General features: G+C 38.1%; 1 protein-coding gene across 2 annotated transcripts in view; it reads left to right on the top strand.

The window, feature by feature from the left end:
• Positions 1 to 6,661: 6,661 nt before the first annotated feature.
• Positions 6,662 to 15,799, top strand: part of LOC122335089 (voltage-gated potassium channel subunit beta-1-like) — an 82,941-nt gene continuing 73,803 nt past the window's right edge. For both annotated transcript variants that reach the window (XM_043232847.1, XM_043232848.1), the window contains exons 1-2: positions 6,662 to 6,933; positions 14,773 to 14,790. In XM_043232847.1, the coding sequence (XP_043088782.1) occupies positions 6,662 to 6,933; positions 14,773 to 14,790 (290 nt within the window). The remainder of the gene's footprint in view (positions 6,934 to 14,772; positions 14,791 to 15,799) is intronic.

Here is a 15,799-nt window from a genome sequence, read left to right on the forward strand (position 1 = left end):
TTGGGTTCACAGTGAATCTGTGGGGTTTCTGCTCCGACACGTCAGATACATGAATACTCTGCGGGCGGGGGTGTGTTTATGATTTATGAACTCGGAGTCAAAAATATATATACACAAAGGTTAAGAGTTGTTAAAGCGCTGAGCCCTCAAAAGAAGGTCAAAGCGCAGACGTTGAGGTGTGCGTTTGGTGGTCTTAAAATAACCTTTTTTTTTCATTACATGTGTCATAAAAGCTAATTTTACAAATAAAATTTTCGATGGGGAAAAATTAAAATACGCATGTTATTTTGTAGCAGAAGTTAAAAAAAGCTAATACTTAGCTTTACTTTGTGATGACTGTTAAAAATAAATTCAATAATCATCAATCAAGCTGAAGTCCCATCAAATTTTAAAAAAAGCACACCGTTATTTACCAAGCAGATAATCATCATCAACAGACTGTTGGCTGCGCAGATAAGCGTATTAGTTTGTGTTGTTCTGTGCTGACGGAAACCGTTGAGAGGTTCTGAGAGACCTCCCGTTCACTCAAGTGTTTTTTTAATAAATGTTTTCAGGTGGGCTAAATAGATCAAATGGAGGCCGAACGAGATGTGACAGATGACAGTGACAGAAGTCGCCGAAGTTCAAAAGTGCCCTACAGGTGAGAAAAAGCCTTTCGACGAATCTGATCTGACGGATAAACGAACTGCTGGGTAAACGTTCATAGTGTTGATTTATGACACCCAGGCAGGTATTTGATCACGCAGTCGTTATAACAATATGCATTTCTGAAAGGTTTCCGTTTGCAAATGTGTCTGTTGTTTGTGCTGAAAGGTGATATCTGGTCCGTAAGACCATCTTTTGTGATGCTTTCGTGCCGCAGAGAGACAGATGAGAGTAGCCAGAGCCGATGGTTGCATTCAGAACGCTGTCACGGTGGATCAGCGCTTCAAATTTGTCTTTGTCCAGCAGGAGGAGCTGCCCAATGATGGTCATTTCCTCTTCCTCTTTATTCATTGTTATTGAAGCGATGGGATGTGACAGCTGCGTGGCAGTCATTTCACTCCTTCCTCTCTGAGAGAAACTGACAGAACAAAGACTTTTATGTTAAGCAGTTAGACGTCACATTGAATTACTGTAGAGCACAACGATTCTGTAGAGCACAGAACCACTTCATCATCTTGTTACAGCGTCGTTTTTTTAATCTTGCAAAACAATAACCAAAACAGCTACATTTTATCTATTGTAAAGTGTTTTTTGAATTTATTGTAAACTTTACTTTAAATGTGCTGAAAACACGTTAATGGTAAATTACACACAGCTTTAAAACAGATATCCGATGGACAATATTCAGGTTACACGGTCAAAAGCGAGCACACAAACACGTTTACTAAATGAAAAATGACTGAAAATGGCGGATTAAGCAGATTTGGTTAGGTTTTGATACAAACAACATTGGGAAACCAATCAGTAAGATTGATTTTATTGATTAATTTATTAACAATTAATAACAGTAAAATATATTAATGTGCATATTTAATTTTGAGCCTAAAACAGTATTGATTAACAAATATTTAGTCAAGTCTTTCGATCCTTAGGGGGTACAAGTCCCCCCCTGCGCAACCGGCCAACTGCTGACTAACTCTGTTTTATTTACCAACGAAATCCTTGGTGAGTGTTAATTCTGGACCGTGCGTGAAGGTGAGAAACGGCGCAGAATGAATCTAAAAGCGTGCGTGGAAAGAAGTGGAGCCTGTGAACAGCTGTTCTGTCTGGCTAGAATGGCATACTGGAGTAATTAGACACCAGATTGTCAGGAAAGCTTTGCTACACAGTGGCTGGGAAGAATCTGTTTACCATTCCAGAAGGAAAGAACAGGGCTTTGGGCATTTGTGTTCAGAGAGAGAGAATCGTATGTAACACTTTAGAATGGGAAACACTTGTTAACCATTAGCTACGACTTTTCTCTCAATAAATTCCAAATCTGCTGCTTAGTTAGTGAGGCAGTTGGTAAGTTTAGGTACTGAGTAGGATTAGGGACGTAGGATGAGGCATTAAGGCGTGCTTAATTAGTAGTGGCTAATATATGCATGCTAATCAGAAACTAATAGGTATAACAGTAGAATTTTATTCCTTGCTGCTGTTCTTTCTCTCATCTCGTGCCATCTCTGATGCCTCCTCGTGTGCACTAATTATGGAAGCTGCTGGGTTTTTTTTTTTCCCGCTCTGCATATCCACTAGAGATAAAGCCGTTCCCTTGGCTCTTTTAGATAAGAGGCAGTCATCATTCCATTATTCCTCCCCCCTTTTCGTTTTAATCTCCAGCCTTCACAATTGAAATAAAATCACTTGGCTGAATGAGAGCCCTTGGGACTAAGACAATTATATTTGAAGCTCTCCTGGCTATGACTCAAATATTATTTGGCTTGATGAATTATTTCAGAGTAAGTAACCTATCTGACCCCTACTCAGACGGCGCAGTGTGAGAATCAGTGTCTTAAAGAAGTGAACATGACCAATCTTTTCAATGGCAAACCAAATGGCAAGAGCCAGATTTCAATAGAAAAGAAATGCTTTTAGAGCTTTTTCAATCTAGATGATTTTCTGTTTAGCACCACTTGATTCAAACTGCAATCAAGATCGTTTTTCGTCACCAGTTATTCAGTCTTTCAGTATTTTTTTCCCTTCTTCACTATCATGGCTCAGTAATTTATCTTTCATTCCTCTCCCATTATATTTTGTAGTCCCATCTCTCTCGACGTTGCTTAATTTCCGGTCTCGTTCATTACGATGTTAAAGTGATGTATAGTTTTACTCTCGAGATGAAAAACATATTTTAATATGTGGAAATAGAAGGATATGAGACCATATATCCATCTGTTCTGTGCAAGCTGTGCTACATTCTGAATGCGGAACTGATAATTATAATAATTATAATGAATTATAATAATGATCAGATTGAATGACTAAACATGTACATAAAATGTATACATTTACCACAGGTATGTGTGAACTTTGTCTGTGAATTTAAGCTAATTACAGAAATGTACACTACGGTACATTTATTAATACTTTGATTTCACTACTTATTTGTCATTAAGATATCTGAAAACATCTGGTTACATTTAATAGTACTTTATGACAAAAATAAGTTTTTGCTGTCTCAATTGTTAGAATTATTTTTTTAATGCACACACACACAAATATAGACAGATAGACAGATAGATAGATAGATAGATAGATAGATAGATAGATAGATAGATAGATAGATAGATAGTCAGTATTCTTAAGACAAAGCCATGATTTCTAAATTCTCAGTTTGTCCAACTGTGATTGTCTTTAACCCCTAAAAATTCATAATTTTAAGTCACAGATCTCTTTTTGTTTCAGGTTCAACTTCAACCTAGGCTTATTGTAAATATGGGCTTCTTTTTATACTTTTTATAACAATTTTAACATCCTGCACAATGTGAAAACTGATACTTTTGAATGTCATTGTCAATTATTATTTTTTTTTTACATTACTTTTGCATTATATATCACTCTCTTTAGGTTTCGGTTTGGTGTAGGGGATATTTCCAACATGATAGAGCGTTATACTTTAGTGACACTCGCTGGATATTTGTCCGCAAAAGCGAGCAACCGCTAGATTTTCCAGAATGATGTGTAAATTGACTGTGGAAGTGAATAGAGCTGTTGCGGATTTTTTATTTCGATTTGTCCCTGGGGCCGTATACATGTTCAGAACGGGTCTACAATGTGACTGTTTGGTTTTTGCTTGCATGTGTGAGTGTGTTTGCGATCTGTGTTATGTTTGCTGTCGTAGCAACAGGCTTTGTGATAGCATTTGAGCAATGGGACAGCAACTGTAACAGAGTCGGCTCTGCAATCCCGGGTGCATAGGTCGTGACCTCTGTTGATGGATGTACACAGACGTAATGGCCACCAATGGAGGAGTTTAGTTACCAACTCTGAAACAAGTAACTCGAATGATCATGAATACTTTCACCTCTGCCCCCTGTGTATATATATATATATATATATATATATATATATAAATATATGAATCTTCCTGTGCGTGAGAGTCTGTATTTTGGCTCTCCTGTAGCCTGAGAGGAGTCAGATATGCTTCAGACGTGAACCTTTGTCACTGGGCCAAAGACTGACCTACTTGTGCTCCGGTTTCCTCTCCACGGCACACCTGAGGTCCACTCTTAGGGGTTCTGGTTTCTTTAGCTTCTCCTTCTGCTAGCTCTCACTTTCCATCTCGCCGGCCACTTTGCCCAAACCAAAACCTCACACGCATATGCCCTTAACCCCATCATCAGCCAGACCAGATAGACATTACCTGTATCAATTATTAAGCCTTGAGAATAGCATTCATCTTCGGAAATGTGACCCACGAGGTCAAAGCCCGCGGGGCTGCGGAGAATATCGGGCATTGAGTTACTCTAAAATTCATATTTGATTACCCATTAATTCCTAAGTGATTGTAACTAATCGACAGCAGCAAGGTGATACTCGTTCTTATAATGTACGTATATATCATATTTGCTGTTGTGATCAACATACGGGTTTGCGCAAGGCACTCGCTCACAACTCCTAAAAGTCCCTCGATTTGTCCTGCGTTTTTTTAGCGATGACACACCTCTGACAGGAGATTTGATGGACTCAGAGAACGTCGATCACTCCTGTTTTGAGCCCGTTGGCATGTACGCCGGCACATTGCTGAAATTGATTAAGAGAGCCTGTCTTGGGACGTCCTTTTCCGTAACCTTCAGGTGGGAGACTTTCAGGTCGCTTTCAAACTCCTCCACTCAGTCATGAAATAAGTTTCCGTGCTCCTCCGAAGTGCTTGAGAGGAAATTTTAACAACATAAAACTTTTTTTTTTTGAAGGATTAATTTTTATGCTGATTTTGGTAGCTGTGAAAGACCGATTTCTGGGGAAGCAGGCAATTTGCTGAACGATTTCCATATTTATCTCGTTCGGACCCTTGAGGTAAGCGTGAATTGATTAGGTAGATCACTTTAAGATTGTATTACCTAGTTTTGTTAATGACCCAAAGGGCCGTTCTGAATTTTTTAAAAAATTGTTTCAAACGGAGCTTTGTCGAACATGCTAATGATCCATTTTATTTTTGTTCTGTTTAGGAAGTGGGTGTTCAGGTGTGTGTCTGTGTGAAAGTGAATAGGTTGCAGGTTACAGGGGTCTTAGAGTGTCTTATCAGTGTGTACTTGAGAATATCATCACAGCACCAAGCTAGTGCAATATATCCTGGCAGTAAAACCACCGGTCTTTTGACATTAGATATTGTGCAAAGACCCAGAAGACTGGTCCATATGGTTAAATATAGAAAGTTAATGTTTTACCATTTTAATCGTGGCTTTAACAGTCTGTTTGTTTGGTGAGTGTAAGCTTCAGTGAGCTTCATCCGAGCTCCTGCAGTCACGCTACAGTAAGAGATTATGAGATATTGTTGGGTGCCGACCTGTGAAAATAGAGTCTGTGAAACGGCTTGATGAATGCAATTTTCTGTCCTGTCTGTGTTGACTTATGTCCTGTTGAAGCTGGTGAGAAATACTGAAGCACCCTCCACATTTTTTTAAAAAAATGGCATGTTTATGCCGTACACTGTACTGCTGCATAAGCAGATTTATTGTTACTGTAGGACATTTTGTTTGGAGAAAAACATGGTCCACGATACAATGCCATTCGTGAGTGGTGTGCCATTCACTAGTTTGGGGTCGGTAGGAGGTTTTTGAAAGAAGCCTCTTATGCTCACCATGCTGGTTTATTTGATCAAAAATACTGTAAGCGCAGTAAAATGAAATATTACTTATAATTTAAAATAATGGCTTTCTAATTGAATATACAGACTCTATATATTTTTTTTGTCCATTTGAACAAAAATATAGTAAAAACAGTAACACTGAAAAAAAGTATTTTAAATGCAATAATGTTAACTTTATTCTTGTGATTGCAAAGCTGAATTTTTTGTACACAAGAAATAAAATCATATTATTTGCGTTGTTGAAAAAAACTTTCGTATCTAATATCAGGATTATTTGATAAATAAAAAGCACTCATGATGTTTTTTTGTAACATTATATATGACTTTTAAAGCAGACTTAAAATAATGTTGTCTATATTATTAGTTCTATTAGTACACAAAAATAAATAAAAAGTAAAAAGTTGACCAAAGGCGTATATAATTTATTTTTATGGTCCATTTTTCTAAAACTGTACATCATCTCTTCTAAATGTTACTTTTAGTACACTAGCACAAGCTAAAAGCCGCTTAACTCCACTTTTGGTGTCATATGATTTTTACTAACGTTAACTAGCATGCAAGGCGTCTTAAAGCCAAGCTTAGCATAATGACTTTGTCTTCTGCCATGTCCAACCCAACCCAACCCAATCCAACCCGGCCCTGCCCAGCCCTGCAGCCGGACCCAAGAGCTCAGCCAGATCTGGTTTCATCCTCAGCACGCAGGGAGGTTATAAGAGAGGCAGGAGAAGAAGATCACGCGCACACACAAAGAGAAGGAAAAGAAGACCAAGAAATGCATAGCTGACTGTGAGTGAGATTCAGTCAACTTGCGATCGAACGTTCTCGGCGTACTGCGATTGCACCCAGACTCCAGCGGGCTCCGAAGGCGGGGAGGGGGCCCTGCCAGCCATGATCGCAGCTCGCAGTAGTTCGGTGGGTCGAGGGGGCCCCGAGGAGCCCTCCAGGCACCGCAGACAGTCAGCTGCTTCTCTGGCAGGGCACCGTGGCCACCGCAGCTCTCAAGAGAGCACTCGTGATAACCATGCTCAGCACCGGCAGGGGGCGCTGCTGCGGGCGAGGAAAGCCTTTCTTATCAAGGAGATGGAAACCAACTGGTACTTGAAGCTGTGCGGCCGGGCCAGAGAAGATTGTGTTGCTTTTGAGACCGGCATGCCTTACCGGTGAGTCCTGAAAGCTGAGTTATGTGAGCTGTTTGCTCGCGGCGGAGAAAACCTTCTCACAGTGCCTTTTTTTGTTTGTTTAAGGCCAAAATAGATTCAGGTATGAGACCTTTAACTCTTTTCATGCGTTGGTTGTTACGAATTAAATTGTAAAAACATGAACACAGAAGCTTTTCGTTGACGTTGTGTGTTGATGAGCAAGAAAATGCTGAAAAAAATGTGTGTTTTAGTAAATTTGTAGTTTTAATAATGAGAAAATGTTCAGGGTTTGATCTCGATCTAAGTTTTGTGAATAAAATGAAAATAGGCATCAGGCAAAATACAATATATCAATATCATTTCCAGGCAAAAGTTATGAAAATGCTTTATTTACAATTTAAGATTTTTATTATTATTATGTATTATTATCAGCGAAAATGCATTTCCTAAAGTGACAGTAAAGATATATATATACATATATAAAAGTTCTAAAGTATCTAAAGACTGGAACAATGGCTAAAGAAATTCAGCTTTGCCATCACATTAATAAACAACATTTTAAATTCATATTTTTACAGTATTACAATTTTTTGCTGTAATTTTAGTTGCAATATGAGCATATGAGACTTCTTTCAAAAGCATAAAACAATCCGAAACCCCAAAAACATTTGATTTGATTTGATTTTATGGGCTAAAATTCTACAATCGTTTTTATAATAACAGGGAATCCATATTTTGTCATTGACATTAAAAAAGGTTAAAGTGCCCCTATTAGGGATTTTTGAAAATTACCTTTTATCGCAAAGTTTTCATTCTGAAAGCATGTGATGTAAAGTTACTGTCTTTCAAAAGAAAGAGTTGACTCTGAATAATTGAAACAAGTCCCAAGTCGTTTCATGCTGATGTCAAAAAGAAACATTAGCATATTGCCTGCCCACTTGTCGGCCTTTTTGCATTGGTCTGAATGAAAATGCTAATTCATTATCCGTCAGTAGATGCCACGTTTAGAGAGTTAAAGGCTCACAAACACTGCTTTAAATGAAATCACATAATCATCAGAGGAATGAATTGTTGAATTAATACATTGAAAAAATAAGGTAAAAATAAATGCATAATATAAAAACATGAAAGAATCTTTTTTTTGGGTACTGCCAAAACCAAATATGAACCTTTCATAAACCATCTTTAAAGTGCTGATTTGCTTATAACCATTACCGGACACCGATATTTTACCGCTCCAAAAGCGGCACCTAGTGGCAAAGAATTCATTTGCATTTTCATTCAGACCAACTCGGAAAGACCAACAAATGAGCATGCCGATATGTTAACGTCAGCACGAAATGGCTTGGGATTCATTTTAAAAAACGACTAGTTTCAATGATTCAGTCGAGTCTTACTTTTAAAGGCGACAGTAACCTAATGCAAGTTGCACTTTCAGGTTTCAAACATTGCAGGATGTGTTCGTTCACAGAGTTATGTTACACACTGCATTAAAGGTCATTTTCAAAAATCCCTAATAGGGGCGCTTCAAGGACCTTTACAGTAAACCATCCTTAGCTCAATAACTACTGTTTGTGTGAATTAGCCTTTGAAAGTAAATGACCATACACTTTCTAATCATATTTTTTGGTTTTACTCAATGAATGTTATAACCTACTTTTCACATCCACTTCAATAATTTATACTGTAATTATAATTTATACTGTACTGTACATCAACAGTAGTCTTATTGCTGTTTTGGGATGAGAGTGTGCTACCCCTAATCTTTTCGTCCTGCCATACACTGCGTATGTTTCTTTTTTACCTCTTCCAGCTTCAGAAGCCTGTCCTTGAGCTGGTTTTGCTTTTTATGTCTTTAAGAAAATGAAGCATGCAGAAAAGGTTAATGGAAGGGTTTAAAGCCGGAGCCCCGCAGATGTAGGATGCGAGAACGCTGGGTGCCTTTTATCCTGTTTGTCTGAAAGCTGAAAACGTATCTGACGAAATAGGTCGCGAAACAGAAAGAGAGAGGTCCTAACGTGTTTGTAGTTTACTACAGCTTCGTATTTAATTCTGTCGGCACATAAATGAAAAATAAGCACTTAATAAGTATCTCAAATAAGTTTAGTTGATGATATATGGTGTCATTATTTTGAAGACCAGATTTTTAATTTACATTTTTATTTGTAGTATGAACTGTGAAAATCTTGAATTATTCTGGGTCACGCAGTTATGAAGCCTATATTTTTCAGGAGAAATGTTGTTACTGATCTTAATTCTTAAGTTTTAATACCTTCAGGGAAATCAATAAAAGGCAATTAAGGCAGTAAGAAAATAAAACTTTGACAAGGGAATAGAACTGCCGAGTTTAAAGGCACAGTAATTATAGTGTTGCTTTAATGTTACATATTTAATATTTTTTATGAAGTGGATGACGCACTTGACTAGACATTATTTTAACATACATTTTTAGTAACAGTGGGTGTGGTAAATGTATACATTTTTCCATTAAAAATAAAATAAAAATCTTGATTCACAGATACTTTTCAAACTAAAATGTATAAAAAATTCACGAAACAATGTGATTAAAAATAAAAAATGACACATACCTGTAAACAAAGCTCACATGCTCTCTTGGTAGGCCTATGTTTGTATTAACACAGATTTCTCTGTATTACAGTATAGATACTGGTAGCCTAGGGTCTGTACAGTATAAAAGGTCTGTGTTTGAACTGGTTTTGAGGGTGGCACACTTGGAATTGCTCGAGCATTTTTGCCACACGTTTTTCAGACTAGAACACTTCTTTTAGAGCATAATATGTGATGGAAAGCTGCAAGGATGAACGTGCTTTGCAGACAAGCAACCTTAGGCAAACATTTAGAACGTGCCAAATTTATTAACATTAAATTAAATGAACCATTCATTTTACATGAATTCTGTTACCCTGCAAACTTCAGAATACATATTAATTACGTTTATAAAATGGAAAATCCTTTTAACATTATACAGTACATTGTTCCCCTTTACGGATTAATTATTCATTTTAATGTGAAACTAGGTTAAGAAAAAAATCATGTTTGTGTTGTGCATTAGGTAGAAGTTTTGAAATGGAAATTCTTTGCATATGAATACTAAAATAAACCATGCAGTTATTAGTGAATCAGACCCACTGTATGCTTGTAAAGGGATGATGTATGGATTTTAGCAGGGAATCTGATTATGCAGCTACTGTAATAACTTGTTCAGTATCATGTTTTTATTGTATTTTATCATTATTATTATTATTATATTCAGGCTTACTTCACACAGAATTTTTCCAAAGTGATGCTTGTAATTTAAAGGGATAGTTCACCCAAAACAGTTCACTGTGTCATTAATACTCACCCTTATGTTGTTCCAAACACTTAAGACCATTTTTTAAGAAATCCTTGAGCTTTCTGACCCTCAAAAGACAGCAAAGCAACTACCACATTCAAGGTAGTGAGGACAAAAATAGTCCAAGTGGTTCAACCATAGTTTTATGAAGGTACGTGAATACATTCATGATGTCACATGGGCTATTTAAAAAACCTTTCTGGGTCTTGAACATGATAGTTGCTGTCGGTGGAGGTTCAGAAACATCTAAGATTTACTCCAAAACATTTATTTGAGTCATTAATGCGTCACAAATTACCGGGTTGAAACGATCTGAGGGTGAGCAATTAATTTGATCTCTTTAAAGTATGCTCATATTTGTTCTATTTGTTTATCTTCATTTGTTTGTTTTTAGCCTGCTCAGAAATCAGACGCATTCTGAGGTGCTAGCATAATTGCTGCTAGAGGTCTGCCCGTCCATTAGCAGTAAAACATTTCTCACATTCCTTCTCAAGCCGCGATCATTAAAGCGCTAATATGCTGCGACTGTTCAGTTATAATTAGTCTCACACAGATCAGATTTAATAACTACAAGAGTTGTGAGGTGTAGGAAATATATGACACCTCGTGTGGCCTTCACTATAAAATTATTACACGTGCAGGGGTGTCCCGATCGTGAATAAATGTAGCAATGCGATTGCAGGTCATTATCTTTTAATGGCAAAAACTATATGAGGTCAGTTAAAGCTCTGCCTTATTTGTGCATCTGAAGCGCACAGATGCCGATCATACTATGCTTTAGAAGTGGAGCGGAAATGGATGCTTAAATGGGAACAATGAATGGACGTCTAACTAGACCTGAATGGCCTTAGGTGTCTCCTTGTTTATGATATATTGCAAGCTCTCTGCAATACTTAGTTCTGATTGGTTAGTGGTTCTGTAATGGCAACAATAATCTGTTCATAGTTACAAATTTATAATAGAAAAACGTATAGTAATTTTGAGATTTGCTAAAGATGGCTCTCGACCTTCTTGACTTGAAAGGTCCCCCAACAAAATATTTGAAAGCGCCCAGTGTCGTTTCCAGTTTTACTGCTGTGTTTATGTCGCGATGGCAGAGAGAGAGTTGTCTGTTTTCAGTCGTGAACTCATGTGCTCTTGAGAAAGTCTTGCAGGTGTGAAAATTCATTGGGGTTATTTATGGGACTCCGTCCGTCTCCTAAAAATAAACTTAAACAAAAGCGTAACTGACAGCTACACCACCTCTGCCGAAGCTTCTGTAGCTGACCACTTTTCCACCGCCTCTAATCCGCACAGCTATCCATCAGTGCTTTGCTGTGTACTTTTCTGTCTCTGCTGAATTTGTGATATGTGTATGACTTTGTCAGGCTCCGTCAGTGAGCGTGTATGGATTACTGCCCCTCTGCGTGTGTTTGTTGGCTCGTCTCCATGGAATTCTGGCTGGGATGCTCAAGCGTGCTGATATATCTAGATATGGGAAAGAAAGTCTTCATCTCATTCCCACAATCCCCTGGAACAGACATGATGTCAGAGTTGTAGTTCCAGCACTAGGGTCAAAGGTCGACTGTAGACAAAGTCTATAATATCTGTGGAGGCATGGAAGTAGGATCAGAAAATAGTATAGGGGATGAAATAGCGAGTGAGGGAGGGAGAAAGAGAGAGAGAGGTGGAGCGACAGAGATGGAAAGGGTGGGAGAGCAGGGGGAGGGATGGAGGGAGAGATACAGGCAGGAAAAATGTCCCAGATTCCCATGGTGTTTATTAGAGAGTGAAACTAAGAGTCGATCGACTGCAGTCAGACGTGTAACTGACAAGACGGTGAACAGAGAGACAAATTCAATCAGGGGATTTTTACCAGCAAGGACGACAGCAACAGGATTCTGGCTGAAGAAAACTTGGCTGAAGACATCCAGGTTGTTTTGTATCTTCTAAAAGGCTGAAGAAACAGGAGAAGGTTGTATCCCGAGGGCCCGCTTGGACTTTGTATGGACGTGAGCAGTAAAGATGTACTTGTACAAAGCCACTTGTCCTGATATCCCCACTCCAAAGCAGAAGGGTGGGCAAAAGGAGAGGGGTCAGAGTCGCTGCGGCAAGCAGAACGCCGGAGGGAAACTTTATCCTCCACTCGTGTGCCTGCGTTCCAACTCTCAGGTAGAACTAAAACATCTGGAGGAGTTCCTCAACGTACACACACTCTCATTACAGGATTCTGTCCGAGCCAGGACTGGCATGGCCTACAGGTACACACTGAGTAAAACTCAAAGAGACGTGTACATGCACACCAGATCCATTCAGTATGTCTTTGGGATTTCATTTTTAGGTTTTCTAATTCTGTGTTTGTGTTGCTGCTTGTCCTTCTGAATTTTCGAGTCTTTGACAGTCGTTGTTAAATGAACTTACCCAAAACAAAGAAGTAGCTACCGAGAGTAGGAGGAAAGACTCCTGTGACGTGCTGCTCCTCTTTTCGCCCACGTGCGGATGTATATTGTGTTCTCCTCTGAGTGACGTTACCAGATACCAGAGGAGGAGGAAGATGTTTCCATTGTTCTCATTCGCGCTCAATACCGTTCAGCACGTTTCTTATATCTCCCACAGGGAAAGCAGGAGCACTGGTTGCCTCGGGGCCAAAAGCTCTGATTTCTGATGATAATTTTGTCATTTAGACGTATTCATTTAGTGTTTCCTTTTTATGCAGAGGGACTTTTAGAAGAAAAATGCTGCAACAAAAGTGATTCATCCTAGGAGACAGTAACTTTGTAGGCTTTGCAGTGGTTTCACCACTCTAGTCTGTTCTAGAAGTGACAAAACACTTCTTAAGAAATTGTGGGGAATGGTCAGATCTGTCCAATTGTTTTTTTTGTGATGTGGTCCATGAATTTCAGCTGGTTGTCAATGTCAAAATGTTCCTGGCTGAGCCTGAGGGGGTTAGAGAAGGCTGGAGAGCCAATAACAAAGGATTTGCACTAGCTTTTATTAGTCTATTTATTTATTAGTGGTTTTGGCTCTCTATCATAGCGTGTTCTCTGGGGTGTATTCGGGGAATAGGTCCCCGTGGGTCACGCTGCTAGCAAACCGGTGACATCATGAGGCAGTTCTGTCACGCACGTGTTTCGGACAAATGGACAACAGATAAATCGTGCTGATTTGTGTTGGACTCGAAGGCTGTAGGTAGGAGGTGGACATATGGCCAAAGTCACTGTCAAGTAAGATTCTGACATAACAGGGCTGCTCTACTTTCACATAACATATGGTATCTTTACAGGGCTGGAGGGCATATTGGTTGAATGACAGTGTATCGGAGTGGACTGTAAACTGCCTATTGCACTTTTTTGAGCTTCATGAAGGTCATTTATCGTAACTCTCTCGCCCTCTCTTTGATTTCAAAGCTCTTTTTACACACAAATATGCACGGAAATTCCTTAGTGACAACAGTAAAGCTAAGAAATAAGCTTTTCAAAATTAAAGCTTAAAAATGTAAAAATAATATCTTTAAAACGTTCTTTTTTTAATGTTACACTTTGTTGTTACAGCGTAATTATACTCTTAAGCGATAATAATAAACTAAATGTACATACTATATTGTTAGATTAAGGATTAAAGTTTGGCTTAGGGTTACCTGTATGTAATTATGCATCATTTATTGTTATTTTAATAGCAAGTGTAATAGCAACATGTAACAAGGACACCTTCAAATAAAGTGTTTCCTGTGTTTCATTTAAATTGTTACGTATTAAGTGTCATGTAGTGTAACCATCAAGTAAAAATTAAATATTTCCTTGAAAACATAATTATTATTTAGATTTTTTTTTAATAAATGTATTTATTTGGTATTTTTGATTCATAAATATAATTGTTTTCAGTTTTCAGGAGTTGCACCATGAGACACTCATGTAAGAGTGTGCACGATAAAAGGATTTTTATTATTATTATTATTATGTATATTTGTAACTGTTCTCTTGTTGATTTTCATAGACAAACATTTCAAATGTCTTTTGTGGTAATCCTCAAATAAAAACAAAAATTCTTTACACCTTCAATATATGTAAGTGTACGATTAAATAATATATACATTTTAAAATGTTTTTGAACAAATGTCATTAAATACTAATTCTTAATTATGGCATTCTACAAACTGCACTAACTTGTCTTAAAGTCACAGAAAAGTTTTATATACAGCATGTTTTCTAAGATATGATTCCAAACCACTTTTTATATTTTTACCATATTTTTACATTAGCCTCAACAAAAATATCTATATAAATTTTAATTCGGAAATGACAACATGCTTATTAAAGAAGATTTTTATGTACCTTTGAATACATAAATAGACAGGAAAGAAAACATTTCGGCCACGCCCCAGTGGCTTGTGACAATGAGAGTTACATCCTGGCATGTGACCCAGTCCACTAGAGCATGTTGTCATAAACGACTGACCTCAAACCCAATAAGTCCAATGACCTCATCCTGTAGCACCGTAGCAACTGCACGTTGATGCCTGGAAACAGCTCCATAGGGAGGTCACAGTGCACTTGTAGCTTGTTATGTAACTTTGAGGCATCTCGGATCCACAACACTAACAGAAATTGAAGCATTTACAGTCTCCTGCGCCTGCCAAGTGCAGTGATTTACATCCTGGTGCAATGCAAAGGCCTGTGGAAAAAAACTTTTATAGTACATAACCATAACATCTACTACATGTTATACACTTATGGACCGGCTCGGTGTTGTTAAATACACTTTTATGGACAAGCGGAGCTAGGTGATTAATATCTGTTTGTCAGTTGACGGAATGCACAGAATAATATTGACTGGAAAGAACTTTAGGGCATAATCTATTTGATCTATTTTCTGTCATCGCTTTCTTTGTTCACTTATTTACGACCCTGACTTCTGCTCAGGGTGCTGGGTTGTTGTTGCAGTTCAGTTGCAGTTTCTGTCTGACTTATGGTTCTGGCAGGTTAGTCCAGAAGACATTTATGGTGGGATGTTTTTGTTTGCTTTTTACTGCATTGTGTCATTAAATAAAGGTGACTTGTCTGGTCTTATTTTCATCAAGACAAATAAGCAGACCCTCGGTTGTTTTGTTTTCCATTGGTCCTCAAAGGATTGCATGTTGTGGCATATTCTGTCATTTTTAGAGTTCGGAGATCAAAATTTGATCATGTTTGTCATGCTGTGTCTTTCCCTACACTTGTGCCATGTGCATACACACGTAGTGAAACAAAAGAAATCGTCTTATATAACCTCTCTACACTCTCTCTCCGCAGGTTAAATTTCTTTCTCGTCTTGCACGTTCCTTTAAAGTAATAGTGCAACCATAAATAGAAATCCGCTGAAAATGCATTCGCCCTCAGGCCATCCAAGATGTAGGTGAATTTGGTTGGATTTACAGCATTACATCGCTATCTTACTCTGCGGTGAATGGGTGCCGTCAGAATAAATGACTTATTGATTATCACAATAATCAATAAGTAACCCACACAAGTCCATCTTGTTAATGAAAAGCTGCAACAAATGCATTATTAAGGTGTT

The sequence above is a fragment of the Puntigrus tetrazona genome, unplaced genomic scaffold (genome assembly GCF_018831695.1).
Source record: "Puntigrus tetrazona isolate hp1 unplaced genomic scaffold, ASM1883169v1 S000000715, whole genome shotgun sequence".
Classification (NCBI taxonomy): domain Eukaryota; kingdom Metazoa; phylum Chordata; class Actinopteri; order Cypriniformes; family Cyprinidae; genus Puntigrus; species Puntigrus tetrazona.